At 47.2% G+C, this 21,882-nt stretch overlaps 2 protein-coding genes and 1 long non-coding RNA gene across 3 annotated transcripts in view; all 3 read right to left on the bottom strand.

Moving 5' to 3' along the window:
* Positions 1–726: 726 nt before the first annotated feature.
* Positions 727–3,752, bottom strand: LOC132468325 (uncharacterized). The gene is made up of 3 exons (XR_009528209.1): positions 3,540–3,752; positions 1,218–1,371; positions 727–760 (listed from the first exon to the last, which is right to left on the bottom strand). It is a non-coding gene; the product is annotated as an uncharacterized LOC132468325 (long non-coding RNA).
* Positions 3,753–9,473: 5,721 nt separating this feature from the next.
* Positions 9,474–13,050, bottom strand: fzd1 (frizzled class receptor 1). The gene has a single exon (XM_060065262.1). It carries the CDS (start codon positions 12,634–12,636, stop codon positions 10,993–10,995), a length of 1,644 nt encoding a protein of 547 aa, XP_059921245.1. The 5' UTR covers positions 12,637–13,050; the 3' UTR covers positions 9,474–10,992.
* Positions 13,051–14,250: 1,200 nt separating this feature from the next.
* cdk14 (cyclin dependent kinase 14) overlaps positions 14,251–21,882 on the bottom strand; it is a 96,706-nt gene continuing 89,074 nt past the window's right edge. Inside the window, exon 15 of the mRNA XM_060064751.1 lies at positions 14,251–17,278. The gene's annotated coding sequence lies outside the window, so the exon portion shown is untranslated. The remainder of the gene's footprint in view (positions 17,279–21,882) is intronic.

Raw genomic sequence — 21,882 nt, 5'->3', positions numbered from 1 at the left:
AAATTATGGAACAGAAAATGAAAAGTAACAGAGTGTGCAGATTACGGCACCTCCCTTTGTGCTAGGAGTCATAAATCTGGGAAGGGGGAAGCGGATAGCTCAATACTACTCTGTATGTCCGGACGCTGCTTCTCCTACATCCCACTTCCAACCGAGTCTCTGCGGAAGCCTGGCAGCCCCCCGTCTCTGACAGGCTGTGATTAGTCACATGACAAACACCCGTGTTGGTTCAGCTAGACAGCGGCCAACAGGCCAGTGGTGAAAAAAACTTTTTGTTGTCTCCAAAATATATATTTTGGATATATGCTTGTCTGACAATCTCTGAGCAATGGGCAACCAAAATTGAAACGACACAAACAAAAATAACCCAACGTTAGTGTGGGTGTAAGTTTAGACATTTCTAGGGCTTGTTGGAAACAACTGAGAATGAAGAGAGAGAGAGAGAGAGAGAGAGAGAGAGAGAGAGAGAGAGAGAGAGAGAGAGAGAGAGAGAGAGAGAGAGAGAGAGAGAGAGATAGAAAGAGAGAGAGAGAGAGAGAGAGAGAGAGAGAGAGAGAGAGAGAGAGAGGAGAGAGAGAGAGAGAGAGAGAGAACGAGACAGAAAGATAGAGAGAGAGATAGATGGATAAAGAGAGCGAGGAGCGAGAGACGAGAGAGAGAGAGAGAGAGAGACGAGAGGGGGGGGGGGGGGGAGAGAGAGAGGGGGGGGAGAGGGGGAGGAGGAGAAGGAGGGGGAGGGATTGTGCTTCCTTGGTAGGCCCTGCGAAAGAAAACAAAAAGCCAAAATTCAGCTGGTCTTCGGAACCTAGAAGTGTGTGTGTGTCGTGTGTGTGTGTGTGTGTGTGTGTGTGTGTGTGTGTGTGTGTGTGGTGTGTGTGTGTGTGTGTGTGTGTGTGTGTAGGAGTTTATGATGTGGGTTTGTAGGGGGGATGACTGAGGTGGATGGAGCGTATGCTCGTCTGCAGATAACGCTCATGAATATAAAATGTGCTGGTGGCTAATTATGACCAGTGAAGTTGAGCTGAGAGACAGTGTTGTTTGAGCGAGAAGCAAGGCTTTATTTGTGGCTTTAGCAGCACAAGTTAATTTCTGTTTTGAAAACAAGCTATTCACATGCCGTCTTCTCTTCTTGCCCGGTATTCAATAATGATTGTAATAATAAAGAATAAATTTGACAAAGAACTGTATTTCTTTCAAATATCATATTCAGTGCTCACCCCAAATGACCCCAGATGTCCAAGAGTACACCAACCCCTGGAAGAGTTAAGGGCAGACGTCTGAGAAAGTGAAAATACATAGCCCACATATTCCCACGATTGGATCCTTCCAAAGCAAGCAACAGGCTGTTCATTTGCACGGTGTACAGGTGACCTATTCATAGAGTGAAAGAGAGAGAGAGAGAGAGAGAGAGAGAGAGAGAGAGAGAGAGACGAGAGAGGAGAGAGAGACGAGAGAGAGAGAGAGACGAGAGGGGGAGGAGAGTTAGGGCGAGGGAGAGAGAGAGAGAGAGGGAGTGAGAGATGGCAAAAGCGAAAGCGAGAGAGCCAGAGATACTGGAAACCCACGTGCATCCGTGAAGATCAGTGTTAAAATAAATTATTATGTTATATTATATTTAATAGGTTACATGAACAAGCGCTCTGTTTTTTTTTGTGCAGATGGATAATGAGAGTAGACAATGCTGGTGGGGGGTGATCCAGTTTTTCTCCGCTACACACCACAACCCAACACAACAGCCTGTTAATTGGGCACCGGTTAGAGGACAGATGAAGAGGCAAGGCACGCTGCCAGTTGCTTCACCGAGGCCTCCCAACGTGTGAAGGAGAGCAGAGGTAAATAAACATCACTTCCTGTCATTGTGTCGCAAGACCTCCAGGGCCCATCTTGGCATGGTTGCTTGCACACACACACACACACACACACACACACACACACACACACACACACACACACACACACACACACACACACACACACACACACACACACACACACACACACACACACACACACACACACACACCACATCATAGCACACCACATTCACACAAACAGTGGGCAGTGTTAGTATACATAGCAGTCTGGACGGTGATCTGGCTGTAATACAGGATGCCTGAGTATAAACAGGGATCACATGAAACCAAACAGGAAAATATAACCCGTCGCTCTGCTTTCCCAATTTCGTTGTATAGGTGACTGTACAATGACAATAAAGTCTATCTTTATCTTTATCTTTATCTTACTAGAGTAAGGCTGTTTTAATTGCTGTTGAAGGCATCCGGGAATCCTGCCTGGATCAGCCCTCCACCAGCAGGTTTCTTCACCCTCTGAGTCTAGATTAATGTCCTTCTCCATCGCATGTGAATCATATTTTTAATACAATCCACTTTATTCTTTCTTAAGATCTTGCTTGCCTTCTTTGTGTGTATGAAGATATACCCTTTGTGAGGTGATTAGTTAATAACTATTGCGAATATTCAGGATAGATGTCACACGTCAAGAAAATAATCTTGAAAATAAACTGATACCAAATGGGAAATAAATTAATAGTTTTCAGTGGGGCACAAAAGTCTAATAGTAGGGATTCTGTAGGGCAGGGGTTCTCAACGTTGCTGAGGGCCAATTCAGCAACCCAAAATTTGACTGAGGGCCGCCAAAGGAAAAAAATTTAGGCGGGAAACGCCGTCAGCATCCCAGTGGTGAAAAAAAACATTGAAAAAAATAAAAATAAAAAACATTCTTCCTAGACGGATATGCCCCGAGTAAAAACACAGCCTACGAATTTGCTTTTATCATGGTAGTGAACATTGCTACAACACGGGCCATCAATGGCGATTCTATACGGGGGCCTACAGGGGCCAGTGCCCCTTTAGACATGTCCCTGGCCCCCCCTGTGATGACCAAATAAAATAACTATGATTTTACTGATTTTACGGAACTAATTTGACGCAACGTTCTACACGGGTAACTTATCGCGGCTAACCCAAACACTGTGCTGCTGCTTCTCGGTAAATGAGCTCAGCGACTACTCTTGGAGAACAAGCCACGATTTCTCCTGTTGCAAGAGTCGAAGCTAAGTAAAACGATTTCATTTCTTAAGTGAGTTGCTGTTCTTATTGCAGCTGTCATGAAATGAGGAAAGAACCGTAGAACAGGGAAGTTTCCTTTGCACTCTTTAGACTGTGCAAGATTGCTGTAACCCTTCCTGTAAGCTTAGCCTCTTGGAAACACAGTTTCTCCACACTGAAACTGATAAAATAAATAGGAAATGGCACATTGTTTTGCACTTCGTTGTCACCCTGGAGTACAAAACAAATGTTTATAAGATTTTGATGATTTAGTGTCCCCAAGGGACAAATATACGCCTCTAAATCTCTGTTTTGACTCGCATGGACAAAACCGGTACACACCGGTACTGAGTGGATCCACATATGATGGATGGATTGGAGGCTCAAAAACAGAAGTTTCCTATTAATGACGTCTGGTAGGACGAAGCAAACTAGTGATTAGTTTGGATAAATCCTGAAAAAAGTTCTAACTACTTACCAACCGGAGGCTCTGAGTCGTCTTTAATTTAAAAGACGAATGAGCAGGGTTTTTTTTTTCAATTACAAAATGGAAAGAGTGTGTGAATAAAGGCCTGTTAATGTGCTGTTAAACGATTTATCTGAACTGCCCAGAGGTAGCGGTACCCTCGTGTCTGTCCGAGCCTCCTATGAGGAGGAACAGGAAACTCTACAGCCGCCTTCTGAGAGGTGGTCACATTTCTGGGACACCACTAATAAAGTCTGGTGCCGGCTGGGTAATTCCCCCGCTCTTCCCTCTGCCCTCTCCTCTTTCTCTCTCTCTCTCTCGAAAACTGTCTCTCTCCTCTTCTCCCTTCTCCGTGTCTTGCTTTAGAACGGTCGACAAAGAGAGGATTTGTCTGTGCTCCAAAACAATGTATCCCTTTTCAAATCAAGTAGCATCGTACCGCTTATGTGTGGAACCATTTGAAAACACAGCGCCGCTGTGAAAGCCACACTCCAAAATAAAAGTATATTTTACTCTTGGGATCCACAGAGCAGCTCCCCCTCCCCCCCCCCCCCCCCCCCGACCCCCCACCACATCTCCCCCCTCGCACACCCAGAGACGGGATTTAAACATTCCCCCAGGCCAAACACTCCATCTCCCTCCTTTCCAAGCTTTTCATATTTTTTTGCTGGCTCAGAATGAGCCCAAAAATACAGACATTGAGAAAGATAAGGTGGTTTCCGAATGAGGCTGGTATGAGCTCCACTTCACCGCAAGCGGTTGGAGCTGGGGTGACGGGGGAACGCTGACCTCCTCCGACGTGAAACCTGAACGTTGTACACGTTCACAGTTAAGGTGCAAGGTCAGCAACCCAGTGCCTAGCCCCGCCCATCTGCTCCCCTGCGCCGGCCCCGCTTTCAAACCAGCGAGCAAAAAAACGCTCTCCACAGATTTGTGGAGTTTGTGGACCACGGAGCAAAAGAGGGCGGAATGGTAGGGGATCGAACCCGTGGCTGCATAAATATCCTAAGTGATGGAAGGGAGGGGGGGGGGATGGCTCCATCCCTCATCCCCCTCACTAGCAACATGGTTCCTATTGCTCCCCCCCCCCCCCCCTCAAAAAAAATGCTATCTCTAACCCTTTCGAGTTCCGTCACACACACACACACACATACTGACACACACACAAACAGACACACAAACACACACAAGCTTGGCATGCGGTGCATGGCGTTGCTCCGGGGCTGCCTTTTTTGTCCCACCAGTCGGAAGAACCGAACCTCACAGACCAACAGGGCGGCCCGGAGGTCGGGGCCCACCCTGACGGGAGACGAGCCGAGCCCCCTCGGCCCGCTCCGCGCCGCGGCGCCGCTAATGAGGAGCCGTGTCAAACACAAACAAAGTTTACCCCAGACAACAGAGCGCAGGAGCCCCGGGTCGCTGCCGTAGCTGTCGTCAGCGCCGCAGGTGGCGACGGGGAGCTCCGCCGAAGCGTGGCTCCCGTCGTGCTTATTGTTGGCGTACGTGTTAACCCCCCCCCCCCCCCCCCACCCCCTTCCGCCACCCCGTTCCTCCAGCACTATAAATACACTTAATAAAACCCACGCTGGGAAGGTCAGGAAGCCAGAGTGAGAGAGGGAGAGACACAGAGAGAGAGAAAGAGAGAGAGAGAGAGAGAGAGGGGGAGAGAGAGAGAGAGAGAGAGAGAGAGAGAGAGAGAGAGAGAGAGAGAGAGAGAGAGAGAGAGAGAGAGAGAGAAAGAGCGCGATAGCCCGAAAGAGAGCGAGATGCATAGACAAAGAGAGATAGACAGAGATAAAGAGACAGAGAGAGAAAGAGAGGGATGGAGTGAGAGAGTGATTGAGAATAAGGGAAAGATAGTGATATCAAGAGAGAGTGCGAGAGAAAGAGAGAGAGAGGGAGAGATAGAGAGGCAGAAAGAGAGAGATACTGTCTTGGCTGTGGAAAAGAGAGAACCGACCGCTGGCCTCTCTGCTCCTATTCTCGTCGATCTCATCTCTGATTCTCCTCAAAAACAAGAGGTCAGGAACAGGCGGCTTTCATTAGGAACATTTCATGCCTGCATAGTTTCTTTCAGCGCAGCCTCGAAACACGGAGAGGACGGCTGCACGGATAATTGAATTTGAACAGTTTTTCTTCCTCTCTTGAACTTTTCCTTCTCGATTTCTTGTCCTCAGGAGCGTGCGGTGAGGCTGGCTCTAGTCAGGGGTAAGGCGCCGTCCGTCCACGTCAACAACAACATCAACAACAACAACAACTCCGAACCTGAGTCTTCACACGTTAAACCCTCAAAGAAAATCCGTGATGATGTGTTACAATGTGAGCGATTAACTTAAGTGATGATGTTGTGTCCCCATTGACGTCGGAGTGTGTGTTTTTAAGATTTCTTCGTCTGGCAAGGAAGACGAGAGCCACAGAGGAGAGAGAGCAGCAGCAGCCCTCTGGGTTCCTGGGAGCGGGGCGAGGAGGAGCAACAACCGGCTCTTGGAGAAACTGGAATCCCATTTGGTCTAAATGGCCGCATGGTGGTGTGGCTGCAGACTGGATACACTGTCCCTGGTTCCCAGAAGTTAATTTGTTACCGGTCACTGTTATGCTATTTCCCAATATGGGTTAGTTTTGAATGTCTTATGCCTGTGTGTTTCACTGGTGCTTGAGATTAATACAGATTTACGGGGATATACATTGTTGTGTTTGGGGAATGGGTTAACGTAGCGATTGTTAGTGCTTTGCACTTGGTTCTATGAACATCCTCACTGTACCAACAGCGATATATTGTTTCATCGTCTTCTGACAAATGTACTTGTCAGTCGCTTTGGATAGAAGCATCTGCTTCTAAATGTAGAAAGCCTGGTTAGCTCTCATACGTTGACCTGTGAGTGCGTTGTCCATGAGCAAGAGGCCCAAATTCCTAACTGCTTGTTCATAGCGTGTCTTGAAATAATTTGAAAAGCTTTGGATAGCAATAAGGTTAAATGTCAAAATAGTATTAAAGACTACGTTTGTACTGTGTGTGTATGAAGGGATAGGACTACACATTTATTTGAGGGAAGGGTTGGAATATTGGATAATATTTAATATGATAATGTATCACATAAGCTGTGCTGAATGCATTTAACAGCATGATTGCAATAATCATCTTGGCATGTTGATGAGCGCAGTGCAGTAATGGAAAAATCATTTTTTTTTAAATTGTGGATGTGGCTTTGAGGTTTCATTTAGAGCGTTCTAGAAGCCAAAGGAGAGTTGATAGAATGGGGGGGAGAGAGAAAGAGGGAGAGGGAGGGGGGAGCGCAAGAGAAAGAGACAGACAGAGAGAGGGGGGAGAGGGAGAGAGCAAGAGAGAGGGGGAGGGCGGGAGAAGATGGGGCAAAAGGGAGGGAGAGAGAGAGAGAGAGAGAGAGAGAGAGAGAGAGAGAGAGAGAGAGAGAGAGAGAGAGAGAGAGAGAGAGAATTAAGGGTAGTGTAGCGTATTAGGATGGGGTTGGAAACTGCCATGGAGAATAAGATAACATCGCTCCTTCCTCCCCTCTCCTGATTGGTTGTAGTTTGCTTGGCACGGCACAATATTCGATGTACATGTCACACAGCATCCTAAACCTTAATAACGTCTAAGGAGTAGTGGGTTTAGTTGTCAGGCTTGGCGCAGTTGCCGGGTTGGGTGGAGTTGTCGAGGTGGTTGTGGTTGCCGGGCTGAGTGTAGTTGTGAGGGTTGGTGTAGGGGGGGTGCAGTCGGAGGGAGGGATGCAGTTGTTTGAATTGGTGTAGTTCTAGGGGTGGCTGTAGGTGTCGCCGTGGGTGGAGTTGCCAGGGTGGGTGTAGTTGCCAGGGTGGGTGTAGTTGCCAGGGTGGGTGTAGTTGTCAGGATGGGTGTAGTTGTCAGGATGGGGGTCGTTTTCAGGGTGGGTGTAGGGTAGGTGTAGCTGGCGTCTCAGCCAGCGGACTCACTTGTCCTCTCGTCGGCTGCCGTCTGTAATCCTGAGAATGGCATTGGCGAAGAAATAGGTGCGCAGGGTTTTTTCGGCCTTATCTCAATTGTCATGCAATTCACAGAAGAGCACAACGGCTGCCTCTTGGTGCTGGAAACAGGCAGAATGACATGGGTTTGAAGAGAAAAAAAGGATGAACTAGACGTCTTTCTCTCACGTAGCACAGGCTATGGAATACGGCGGCGTGTGAAAGCTGCCAATAAATAAGGGCTGGCTAGACAGCGAGGTGTGGAATGTAAGTTACAGAGGGACCGCACTGCTTCTTACATTCCTCTGACCTTGAAGATAGATCATAGTATTAAGACAGAAAGTGTCGAGGACGTTTTCTCTGTCTTCCGTTTTTTCCCCATGGTTTATCTGAGGATACAATAACAGCTTTGGCATGAGGAGCACATTCTGTTCTTTACCCACGAAAATAATGCATATTTTAACACCGATACTCACCGTATGACGTTGTGATGTATCCTCGGCGGTTCAGAGTGAAGCTTTACCGTCAAATATATACGACCGTGGAAACGTTTTAAAATACTAATTATTTTGCCGTGGCTGTTTGACAACACGAGCGCTCTGCTTGACTTTCCCCTTGCTGGAGTGGGCGGGGAATGAGGATGTTCTGGTGGAAGCTCTCTCCTGCCAGACACGACAGCACACTTAGACAGGCTCAGACATGGCCGCTGGGAAAACGCAGCCATCTGATTCAAGGTCAGGGCTTATTGCAGAAGTATCACACACCGGCCTTTTAAATAAATAATAGCATAGTATACAGTGTGAAACGGAGTGGTAAAACGCTAGCAAGGGGTCCTTTTTTCCTTTTATCCGCTCATCTCTGGAAAGTTGAACTGAGTGGCTAGACGGCCATTTCATGCATTCTCGACAAAGTGCACCCCGAGGTGACGTTCCCCGGGACACTTAGCAGCTCAGCGGCGGAGTTGGGAGGCGCCCGGAGCCAGGAAGACGCTACTTGACAGGCTAACGGGCATGCTTTTCCATAACACCCCGGGGATAAATATGTGACATTACTGTAAGGGGAGCTGTGGACAGCTCATGTTGGGGGGGGGTGGGCGGGACCAGGCCCGCCTACTAGGGGAGACATTGGTTTTACTGTAAAAAAAAAAAAACATAATAAAAAAAGTGAACCAGATGTTCCGGAATCGTCCCACATTTTATTCTCAATAGTAATTGCTTTCTGGTTATCACCCCAAGCATTTCCCCCCAGATATATGGAATGTGGGCTCTCTCCTGGATGAAGCAAAATCTAGTGCATGCCGGAGCCTAAATCAGGAAGCACAGCTGCGGGAGGGGACCCCATGGGAAGATTGAGATGCGGGGTCACACCACAGCGAGCCAGATGCCAGGACATCCACGGGCGGCCTGGAGCCCTGTGGCCGGGATACCGTAGCAGCACACTGCATTCCAGACCGGTGTTGTTGTTGCTGTTGGGTTATGGGGGGCACAAACTAGTGAGGGGTCCTTTAATGCTGAAATAATACGCAGTGGTGCTGACAGCCATGACACCGCAGGGGGGTAGATTAGAGGATACTTGACACGCTTGGGCATTTTGGAACCGAAGTTAAAATGATATCTGAACTTAAAAATGAGAAGATGACCTACTGCTGAGGTTATTCAATACAGGTTTCTTAATTAACTTGTTCACTATGTTAAATGATATGGTACTATGATCACACTATTATTGAGAGAATGAAATTCAATTCAGCAATGCATAATTATCTTTCCCTTTGCCTAAAGCTGAAGTAACTCATATTTTACACACACAAGATAGGAGTCACAAAGTAAAGACTTTAACAGTTTACAGAAGTTTGTCCGTCAAACAATGAAGGTAGGAAAAGGAAATGACCTTTAAATTAAATTTAAAGTGACCTTTTGATTCCTCAGTTTCATTTTTCAAACCCTAACTTCCTGACCATGAATCAGAGATTTCGAAAGAAGCCATTACAGTTGCAAGGATGAGGCTTTTATTCTGAAAGTACTCATTGTGGATATATGCAAGACATTTTTTTCCCTATAAATATAAAAAGTACTTTTTGATAGCAAATGCAGAAACAAACATTAAAAGCCTCTCATCAATCCTGGATTATCATAAAATCAACACATTTGAAAAACGGAAGACTGTTGGCTGGCAGGCCGCATCAAATACATCCTTATCAATATCAAAATGTAGGCCTACAACGTGATCGTCGGTTGGAACGGGTCAATCTCACGATATTCGCCTCTTTTGATTCAGTTCAAACGTAAGGCGTCCACTTGCTATAGCTGTTCCCACTATCTGTCCTGCCCAGGCAGTAGGAAATGCTACATGGTGGGCGTGAGACAGGTCAGGCCAGTTTCTACATAATCACCAGCGCTAGCTATCCGATGCAGCTGCTTTGTGTTTTGGTTCTCCTTTCTTCACTTTTTGTGAGTTTGAAACATAGGAAGTGGCATCCGCTTAAGGTTGCCCCCCCTTGGCCGTGAGCCAGACGATCAGGGAAGATAAGTGGAGTTACCTGGAAGTTAATAGGTGTAGCCAAGTTAATTTATCTGGGTTTACATATTGTTCTGATCCAACAGGACGACAAGTGCTTTGTTACAAATGGAGAGCTCAACAAAAGCTAGGATTTCTGTTTCATGAGGGTATAGTCTTTTAAAACCAACTGTTTTTTTTTTCAATATGAAATATGAGATTTAAAAAAAAAGATAATTTGTTGCCAAAAAACATTGCCTACAACTTTGATGCAATTATTCACGCTTTGCTTTTGGTAAATAATGCTTTAGTTCGTAGCTGGAAATACAAGTTTAAAACACTTGTAAAACGACACACGACCCACATTCCGGAAAGCTCCGGTCCTTTTGTTTGGTTTTGTCGCTGTGGTCCAACACAAACATGGATGCATACTTACTGACCCAGTGGAGCCGGGCGGCCATCAGCTCTCCTCTAAACAAAAGGATTCAGTCGATTAGCCAGCGTGAGCGGCGAGCCACGTGGAAGCACTCACTGTTCACGGGACTGTCGCCGCGAGTACGAGTCCACACAGCCCAAAAGCACCCCTTGATCGAAGGCTTGACCGAGGCCTTTTTTGTCCTCGGTGTCCGACTAGCTAATGAGCCCCCATGAGTACATAGCCCTCCTTAGCCTTGGCTTTTGTAGGCCTACTCCCAAAGTACATAGCAACACAAAGTGTAGCTGTAAAGGTGTTTTCTTTTGTTGAGAAAATAACAATATCTTTTTGATATTTAAATACAAATATATACTTACAAAAAGAAATCACTTTTTTTATGTACATTTAAAAATTACAAAAACATTAAAAACAAAAAAACAACACACCGACACGTATCTTCAAACGAGTCTACAAAACCAGATTTTAAAACACCAGATAAAAAAACAAAAAAAGGATTATCATTCAGTTTGTCAACAGTCTGTAGTCCACAATTGACCTCACCCCTTTGGGTCGATCGGTCCCCAACCATCCCATCACACAGTGGTCTCCCCCTGTTTGTTGCTGGCCAGTCTCGTGTAGAACCTCCTCCAGGAGTTGAGCGTCTTCCCCGACCAGATCCAGAACCCCGAAGTGATGCCCACTATGAGCGTCATCAGGTATTTGATCATGAACACCGTGAAGTCCGGGCTGACGTTGGGGTGGTTCTGCGCCGGGCACGGCACCGCGTAGCTCTTGCACGTCTGGCTGATCCACGTGCGCTCCCACTGTTCCCGGAAAGCCTGCTCGTAGAAGTAGCAGGCGATGACGATGGTGGCGGGGACCGTGTACAGCACAGAGAACACGCCGATGCGAACCATCAGCTTCTCTAGCTTCTCCGTCTTGGTGCCGTCGTGCTTCATGATGGTGCGGATCCGGAACAGTGACACGAACCCGGCCAGCAGGAAGGACGTGCCGACAAACAGGTACACAAAGAGCGGCGCCAGCACGAAGCCGCGCAGCGCGTCCACGCTGTTCACGCCAACGAAGCACACGCCGCTCAGCGTATCGCCGTCGACCTGGCCCACAGCCAGGATGGTGATGGTCTTCACCGCCGGCACCGCCCACGCGGCCAGGTGGAAGTACTGGGAGTTGGCCTCGATGGCCTCGTGGCCCCACTTCATGCCCGCCGCCAGGAACCAGGTGAGGGCCAGGATCACCCACCAGATGGACGAGGCCATGCTGAAGAAATAGAGCATCATGAAGAGAATGGTGCAGCCTTCCTTCTTGGTGCCCTGCACCACCGTGCGGATGTCGTTGTCGAAACGGTCGTTGCACGACACCTTGTCGCCCAGAAGGAAGCCGGCGATGTAGGCGATGGACACCATGGTATAGCAGCCCGATAGGAAGATGATGGGGCGCTCCGGGTAGCTGAAGCGCTTCATGTCCACCAGGTAGGTGAGCACGGTGAACAGGGTGGAGGCGCAGCACAACACGGACCAGATGGCGATCCATATCCGGGCGAACTTCAGCTCCTCTTCGTTGAAGTACATCATCCCGTGCGATCTCTTGGGCTCGCATGGAGCACCGCAGTCGTCCTGACCCAGGAAACGGTAGTTTAGATAAGGGGGAACTTGCAGAGAGGTCGGGCACTTAAACTGCCATCTCAACGGCCGGTTATCGAAAGGGGTCGGCTCCGGGGTTGGGTTCGCCGGGGCGCTCTTGCCGGATACATTCTGTCCGACGCACAACTCGTCCGCCCCGTGAACGGGGAAGATCTCGCAGGCGAGGCTGTCCGGCCACTGGAACCCGAATTTGTTCATGAGCGCCTCGCAGCCCTGCCTGGCTCTCTCGCACAGCGACCTGCACGGCGGCAGCGCCTGCTCTAGCACCGTGCACACGGGCGCGTACATGGAGCACAGGAAAAACTTGAGATCGGGAGAGCACTGGACTTTGACGAGCGGGTAGAACTGGTGCACCTCGAGCCCCGCGTCCTCTTGGTTGGTGTGTCCCAGCAAGTTGGGCATGATGGTCTCGTTGTAAGCAATGTCCGTACACAGTGGAATGGAAATAGGTTGGCAAAATCCATGCTCCGGAATAGACATTCCTCGGTCATGTTGTCCTTCGACGCTGATAAATCCCAGGTTTAGAGAAAGACACAGGAACAAAAAAAACGCACGGCGGAGTTTAGAATAATCCATAGCGGCGGAATTACGCGCGATGATTTCGTACACTTGGAAGGGTTTTCCCCAAAATTAGACCCCCCTGAATGGACAGCAAGATGATCTCACACCAAGCTTGATAAAAATTCACTTTCCTTGTCAAATGCAGCCCGTTTTCAGCATAACTTCGGTCCTCTTCATCCAGTAACCGCGTCGGCGCAAGCAGGCGATCACAAATGTTCCCCAAAAACGTTTACCATAATAATATCATGTCGAGTTCCACATTTAGTTCTGTTTCGATTGCCTGCGAGTATGCGATGGACTCCCGATATCTTACGGACTAATGACGTTCTCTCCGCAGCTATGTTAAAACCTGTTTAAAGTCGCCTTGCTGTCTAGCATCGCTCCCCTCCCTCTCCGTTCCTGCCTCTCTCTATCTCTCTGGTGCTCTCTCCCTATTCCTTCTTATGGAAAAAAAGGGGCGGGACTAACATATCTCAGCTTTTAGGGAAGGTCTACATGTCTACAAAAATGTATAAACGAAGCAATAACCTTGATGGATATAACTAGGTCTAGTTAAATAGTTAAATGTTGATAACAATTTGAATAAAAAAATACAACAACACCTCAAGAAATAACAGAGCAAACTTGATATTCTTGTTCTGTCAAATTCGTTTTTGAATAAATGACTGAAGGGAAAATAACTCACTAGATCCTAAGCAAGATACCCCCCACCCCACCTCCATATTACCTGGGGATGAAAGGAGCCGGTGTCTGTGAGCCCCAGGGATCAGAGGACTTCTAAACTCAGCACCTACAGCTCCTCTCTCAGAAGAACCAGTGGGGAGGCAATCTCATGCAGGGGGGCTCAGGAGGAAGGATAGAAGTGAGGGACACCCACCCAGACACCCCCAACTACTGGGCTCGATCACCTTTACCAAGCTTTCAGTCCTGCCAGCTAAACACCGGAAACTGACAGCAAGTACTGTGCCGTAAAGATCAGCTGTGTTGACTATAACTTGTATACAAAAACACAAGGATTGAGAAAGCAATGTTTTCACATATCTGCTTAAATGTGAGTTTATGTGACCACATCTGTTGGTGTAGAGATTAAAAAATAAATCAACTGTATTGGGAAAATTGTAAGTGAAAGATACGAAAAATACAGACGGTCCCTCATGTAGAACCATGCTAGCCTTTCAATAGGCTTGGTGTGTGTGTGTGTCTTTCTCTGTTTCCCCCTCTATCTTGCTCTTGCTTTCTCCCTATACCCTGTGTGTGTGTGCGTATGCAAGTATATAATGTATACTGACACAGGAATGTTGGAGGATTTTAATCTCTGCACAACAGCCAGTACGGACATAATGTTTTTCAATTGCATCGGCAAAATTAATAGTTTTTTCCTATGTTTTCATTTGATAGTATGACATATGTATATCCCTTAGGACACATCTTTATAATTATAATGATCCATCATTTTGTATGTCACCAAAACTTTTCTTGGATTTTAAAATGTGTCAATTTGGGATTAGTAAGTAGGGGTATAAATTATGCTCAGAGTTATGCAGCATAAAATGGATGTCATTTGTAATCAAATATCCTGACAAAGCATCAGAGGACAAGACGGAACATCTTGGGACTCAACACTGAAGATACTTTGAAGCATTAATAAAGTTTTATTTCAGGTAAAACAACAATAAACACCATTTTACAGAAGGACATTACATCTTCCATAATACCATATTACATAGGCCTACAGGTTGTAACCGATAATGCGGCAGAAGCTATACTACTATAGACTATATCGTTTCACTCTAGGAAGTGACTGGCAACGCTTTATTTTCCAAACCACTTTTGAAATTGATTGTTTAATTTTTTCAGTGCAGCATACATAAAAAAAAGAAAAAGATGCAAGTGAAGCTTTGTTGAAAAACCATATAATACAGTTTCAGTGTTCAGCACGGCAATGATCGGATAACGCCTATATTATGTCTGCGTGGATGAAACGATACAATAGCCCCCGAAAACGTGTGTAGTATACTCAAAAGGTGAGGAGTTCATTAAACCTTTTTTTCAAACCAAGAGGGCAAATGCAAACGTATATGCATACCTAAAGACAGTTGTTATTAAGCCTCGTGTCATACGCAGTGTAACACAGCGTGTAACAAAGAATACAAATACAATATTTACACGTTTTACTTGAAATGTAGCCAATACATTTCTCAATCCAATGCATTTATTTCCCTTTTTCTTTAAAAACGGCATCAGTATATTGTTATCAACGAATGGCAAAACAAATGCCGAATTGCTTTTAATTTCAACTGTCACAGTGCTATATGTGCAATAGTTCCAACCCCCCCCCAGACCACCCTTCATAGACTAATGTGTTTGTCATTATTGACAAAACAAGATATTGGATTCAAACGGCGCTGTGGTCGTGTGAACATGGCCCCTCGTTGAAGTCAAACACACATAATGTTTTAATGTCACACTGTGGGCTGTATCGTTCTGGTGTGGAGCACTAGTGTACTCAGGGGTGGACCAAAACAAAACGAAAAAAAAGATCTGCTATTCAGAAAACGTGTGCAACGAGGAGGAGTTATCAAAAATAATCATTGAGCTGCTAACACAACCAGCGACAACTAAAAGCTATCGGAACATGCAGCTCAATATTTACCCTCTACTGTTTTCTCGCTTTTTTTTTTTGCCATCCTAGCGATCGGAGCCTCCCCATTTGATCCTATTCCTCTTTAACTGCTCACACCCACATTGCCTGGGGAGGACAACCCCCAAACAGCTGTGAGATAACTTTCAAGTTTACAATTCTGTGTCCCATCTATTTGTAGTAAAGATTCAAAACCGCGGGATCATATTTACATTTGAAGGCTGATTTTTTTGCGCATTCAGGCAAAGCAGGGTATATAATTAAGGTCAATGCAGGCGTAGTAAAGTGATCTTTTATGCTGGAATGTAGGGCAAATAGATCTATATATATTTTTTAAAAGTGCATTCTCAAAACTTTAGAGGGACGAAGTATTACCTTTTTAGTCTATTTTTTTGTGTGATAGCCATCATTTGGAATGATGACATGGATATTAAAGCTGAGACACAGTCTCCCAAACAGCGGAGCACATCTTAAAGAGACTTTTTTCATGATTGCAAAAAGGGGGAAATATCAACCAGGGAAACATGGTGTGGCTGTTCTTTGAATTTTGTCCGTGTAGCTTCTACGGATGTGTGTACTCTGTATTGTGGATGTGTGTGTGTTGTGTCTGTGTGTTGAAGGTCATGTGAACTCTTTCAGAACAACAGTCCTCCCGCTAGCGATCCACAGTGTTTAGTGGTTCATGGTTTACGCTTGCTGCCTTTGCTGGCTGACAGTGCAGAGCCATGAAGGTGTGGTTTCAGTACGTCTCAAATTCATTAATGTATGGAAGCTGTGTTCTTGATGGTATTTCACATTGTTTACAAAGTCGGAATTGTATTTTCACACAAAACACAGCCAAGGCAACTCCTCCCACACTAATTGACAGTCAAACCCTTTTCTCATTACTTTAAAAAGAAAAGCAACAAATATGTCAACACATAGAATCATTGGATTGTGAGAACCACACATTTTGAAGGTCTCCTCACAAAGACATGGTTGTCATGTCTGGTAAAATACACATCACGATCTTTGATAGGGAACAGAAGGAGCTTAACCAGGGATTGTCGAAGTTAAGATGGAACGAGACACTGACTCTATTGCCTTTGTTTAGAAACCCTCACATAGATTAGCTCATGCATGGAAGCACCAGTGCTTAGATATTGCCCATGTTCAATACACAAACAGACCCGCACGCACGCACGCACACACACACACACACACACACACGCACGCACGCACGCACGCCGACACGCAAACAAGCACATAGGCAAGAACACAGACTTCTGGGTTGGTCTTCACCGGTCATGATATTGCAGCTCAAATTGTAAGAAAAACAACAACATTGTTGTGGTGGCATCCATGTCATTCAATCGGTTGGCTTCTCAGAAAACAACACAACACAAAATATCTGCGTCATATTAATAATTGCCGTTTGAATACCATTATTGTGTGCAGTAGTTACAGTAATTGCACCCTCAACCTGATAAGGTGTAGAGAAGAAGAGTATCTTAAAATATTGCCGTTTGATTATTTTTCTGAATCGTTCTGCATTCTTTTTGTTCGTTTTTCATTGCATGTGTGTCCTTGTTTTGTGTCTTGGCATGAACTGGAGCGTTGGTGGGAAGATGTAGGCATATTAAAATTGTCCATTAAATATTTTTCTAGATGAGTATATTGTACATAGAAATATACATTCTTAAATAGGTAGCTAGTAACAAACACAAATCACAATATATAGCAACAGTGAAGTCCTTTCGTTGATATTGTGACAATGGTATTATATGTGTGATCATCACCTTATAAAAAGTAAACAAAAAAATTGCAAATGATAGCCTGAAATCTTAGCTACCATCAAAATACTCTCACATGCACTCACATATGTACACTCCCGAGCTCTCACGCATACGCATACACACCCACACGCACACGCACACTTTTGTGAGGACAATAACTTAAAGAGAGTGAAGTGAAGTGTCCTTATTCAGCTGCATCCTTCATCGGAAAATCTGTGCCCTCGTTGGCCGGGACGTCCACCTGAGAGACAAACAGACGGACAGAGAGACATAAGAGTCGAGTCAGCGGACAGGCGAGAGGAGAACACAAAACCGCCACCAGGACATTTCAAAGAACAGCAGAGAGACAGACGAGTTTCTTTTAAAGACAGAAGATTGCACTGAGAATAATAATCACCCCATATCACCGTGAGCAAGCAGGGAGGATCAGGTGAGGGAGTGAGGGAGGGTGAGGGAGACGCGCGAGAGAGGAGAACAAAGGGCTCAGGGCCAGCAGACCTGGACAAGCCCCCCCCCCCCCCAAACACCCCAGTATAATCCTTCTGACCGGACTGAACTGATAAATAATGCATGGCAGCCTTGCAAGGGTCCTACTCTCTCCTCCCTCCCTCCCACTCTTCTGTCTTTCTTTCCTTCCTTCCTTGCAAGATATTCTCTCGCTCTTCTCCCCTTCTGTACTCCTCTCTACCACCACCACCACCAGCCCCCCAGCCCCTCTTTCCTCCAGTTCTTTGGAAGTCGGATCCCAGCGGATGTAGGACTGTGTGTATGCCAGGAATCTCTAAATCTTGGATGGGCGCCTTCTTTATGTGCAGCTTTTTGTGGCGCAATGAGTGAGAAAACGCAACACACACATTTCTGCCACAAATGTGCATGTGTTACCGGCGTAAAGTTCTACTACCAAACTATTCATGACCACACAATGTTTTGTAAAAGGCACCCGGACCAGCAGGTCTTCGGTGCACTGTAGTGGACGCAGCGTGGGAGATCTGAACACACCGCGGTGAATACGCCGCTCTCTCACGAAAGATTCTGAGTTCACACGTCGGCGCGGACTGAAGACGGGAGCAGGAAGCCGACACCTTTTGACTACTACTGCACTGGGGTCATCCTCCAGGGTGACGCTGTCCCAGGGAATCAAAGGGGGCTGAGAACGCCCCAGTGTGTGTGTGTGTGTGTGTGTGTGTGTGTGTGTGTGTGTGTGTGTGTGTGTGTGTGTGTGTGTGTGTGTGTGTGTGTGTGTGTGTGTGTGTGTGCTAAGAGAGAAGGGCAGGGGGAGGGGCGAGGGAGGGAGCTGTGGGGTGGCCTTCCACTTGGGAACCAGATGGAGCCGGTGGGTGGGACTCATGCGTGAGGCTTTAGCAGGCAGGGCAGCGTTGTCCGACAGGGCCAGCTGTTCACTTCTGTATAAACAGCGAGAACGACAAGGGAAACCCCCACCCACACCCAGGATGACATCATCGGGAGGGGCCTTTATTACTCGTGAGAGGAGAAGAGAATAAGAAACCCTGAAGGAGGAGGAGGAGGGTGCAGAGACCATGATATACCCTTCATCGTCCCCCCGTCTTGTCCAACCCCCCCCCCCCAATGAACACAACAACAACCTCCATCCTCATTGTTTGCGTTCGATCAGGTCCCAAACCCACCTCCACACACAGGTTCATCACACACACGGTCACGTGAACAGCAGTGAGAGCACCACTCATCCCCGTGCAGCAGGAGATCAAAGGGCTTCACTGCCGCCTCCTGTGGAGCTGCTAATGCAGGCCTGGGGTGGTGGACCGCCCGCGCACACACACACACACACACACACACACACACACACACACACACACACACACACACACACACACACACACACACACACACACACACACACACACACACACACACACACACAGGAAGATCTGCTATCCAGATGACATTTGTGGGACTGGAACCATGGGAGATGACCTCCAAGTGCCTCCTTAACAAACACTTGCTGCTAGCCGGTAGCTTCTCACTATGAAGGGCCGTGCCCTTGGCGACGCTCAGAGTAAGGAAAACCATAAACAAAAAGGAGCTGAGCTCAGAAGCAATGGACTGCCTTGAGAGTGCAAAGGTCATGCTCTTTGATCCCGGGGTCCTCAGGGGACGACCCGTGTTGTCTGATCCTGTGTAATGAAGTGAGCCAGACCTCCATTAGCCACGACCCACTGCACCCGACTCCTTCCTCAGCTGCCTCACCACTCGCAGTGTGGTTGAGTGTGTGTCTGCGTGTGGGGGGGGGATGTAACTCCACACACCCATCAGTTGCCCGTGTGCGAGACGCAGACCAGCGAGGGAGCCGGTGAATACCATGGATTGATTTGGACGAATCCAAAGTTAATCTCCCGTTCATCAGAAGGCAGTTCATTTCTGTTCCGGATGGAAGCCATCACTCCCCGGCTACAGAGCGCCAAGGCTCACAAAGTTTCCAGTCGTTGATTGTGGTAGCGAGCGTCAGAACCACGGCTCTACACTGAAATCACCATGGCGACCGCCGACTCCGCTCTAGTGTTTCTCGGCGACTGCGATAACTGACAGAATTAAGAGAGTCTTTCATCAAATCAAATCACACACATACACACACACACACACACTATCACACACCTTTCTCAGCAGTTTCCACAGACAGAAGGTACATACGAATGCAATGAGTCTTCTCGGCCTGTAAAATCAGAAACTGCAGGCCCGGATATTATCCCACGTTTAGTGGGACATTAAGCAAAACATTAAGTGTCTTGCTTTTGCTTAGTTACAGACACTTACAGAAGACCGTTTACATCGCACACGTTTACTTCGCTGCCCAACCACAACACCGGGCCACACTACAACAACGGACCACACCCCACCAATTATTTGGAGAGTCTCTAGAGTGAGAACAGAAAGCCCTTCTCCCCCAACCATAACAATGAGAACAGCGCATAAATCCCAGCTTGCCAAGAAAAACTCCACAAGCCCACCCTCCTCCTCCCCCCCGCCCCTCCGTCCATCCGGGCTCTACCGACACAGAGAGGCATAGAACCCCCAGAGCAACACAACTGTACACGGCAAAACACATCCAACTGGGGAAAAGAGGCAAGCGAGGGGGGAAGGGAAAAACAGTAGGGGGACTCGGGCGATTCAGAAACATCCAGAACACCCAGAACAGCCGATTGCCAAGACCGGCAAATCCTCCCCCAACCCTCCAGGCCTTGAGAATTCCATAGGTGCATCGGCCCGCTGACCCAAACACTGGCACGGTTCAGATGGGAGAGTTCATTTAGTTGGGTGCTCACGGCTTAAGGCCTTCACACGCAAGCTTCTGAGGGTCGTGCAAACTGGAACCAGCACCCGCACCTCGAGCCAGCCGGACCGACCCGAGAGAAAATAAAGACAGAGGGGAACAACAACACGTCTGCATGTTCGTGTGTGTGCTTGCATGCATGCATGGAAGCATGAGACTGCGTAACGACAGCTGCACATTTAGCCTGAGCCAGGTGTGTGTGTGTGTGTGTGTGTGTGTGTGTGTGTGTGTGTGTGTGTGTGTGTGTGTGTGTGTGTGTGTGTGTGTGTGTGTGTGTGTGTGGGGGAGGATAAGTCGGCTTCTACAAAGCTTCGCGGCCGCATAACTTGGTGCTTGAAACATCGTAAATCCGGTCACTGGTTCGGCTGAGCCGAGCGGAGAAGAACAAAAAAAGCTTAACAAAGCTTTGAATGAGGGTTACCGCATTGTAATGTGAGCCGCTGCTCCACGGTGCTGGTAGGGTCTGTTGTACTTTATAGTGTGTAAGAATAACTATTTTATTCTTTCGCTAATGTACGACTCGTTGAAATAAGAGAACGCAACTGATCTGGAGTGGATGACCATGGACGTACAACCAAAGAGACACAAACAAGTCCAGTCCTTTCCGGCGTTATACACATTACTTCATGCTAACAGAAATCCTCCTTCGACACACGCAAACACATTGAATTGAACATGCATAAATAAACAAAATCCTACACACTGTTGTACAACACAGTGCCCTTTATACTGCGTCGTATATATGCTTGACTTCAGGACAGCCAACGTCCGTCCATTCATCCCTTATCTCCAGAATCGGCGCCTATCCAGTTCTCCATCCTTCATGTAAAATGCCCCAGCATAGTCAGCGCCGCTGTAGATACATCTCATCGCTCATCTCCTCCATCTCTGTCACGCAAAACACAAACGTGCCCTCCTACATACACACAGAGCCATGCAGACAAGCATGCACACACACTTCCACTCACACACACACACTTCCTCCCTCATCATCCTCCTCTGGTTCGACCATGAGACAGTACGGATGATACGACGTCACAGGGTTTTGATTGGCGTGTGTGACGTTAGGAGCCAAGGGCACTTTCGCGCATCACCGTCACATCCTACCCTAATGGGATTCCCGAAGCGCAGCTGCAGACGGAAAGCCATGCGGGGCAGCTGGCAGAGCGATGTCACTCCCTGGGTGAGGAAACCTTTACCCGATCTCTGAGGATTCTCCCCCTCCGCCCTCTCATGCCACCTCACCTCCAGTCTGTGGGTTGTTATCGGACATTTATTCTTCTTAATCAATATTTTTGTTCTTCTTTTTCATCCACTTTTGTGCATGGAGTCAGCCACCGCAGGGTTTAGCGAAGGTCGTGAAGAGAGCGTTCGGACAGGGGAAGAGCGAGGGAAGAGGGGGAAGTGGAGGAACGCCACAATAGAGCTTGAAGGAATAGGAGAAGGAGAAAGAGATCAATACATCGAGAGATTCTCTTCAATCACACCAGTGTGTTGGCAACCAGGGACAAGTTTAGACAACGGGAGAAAAGAACAAA

Source organism: Gadus macrocephalus, chromosome 11, assembly GCF_031168955.1.
Source record: "Gadus macrocephalus chromosome 11, ASM3116895v1".
Lineage (NCBI taxonomy): Eukaryota > Metazoa > Chordata > Actinopteri > Gadiformes > Gadidae > Gadus > Gadus macrocephalus.
The sequence above is the reverse complement of the archived record's forward strand: the minus strand, read 5'-3'. Positions and strand labels throughout refer to the sequence as shown.

Coding starts and splice junctions, on each gene's coding strand:
- fzd1 (XM_060065262.1), bottom strand. CDS start 12,636: ATGGATTATTCTAAACTCCGCCGTGCGTTTTTTTTGTTCCTGTGTCTT.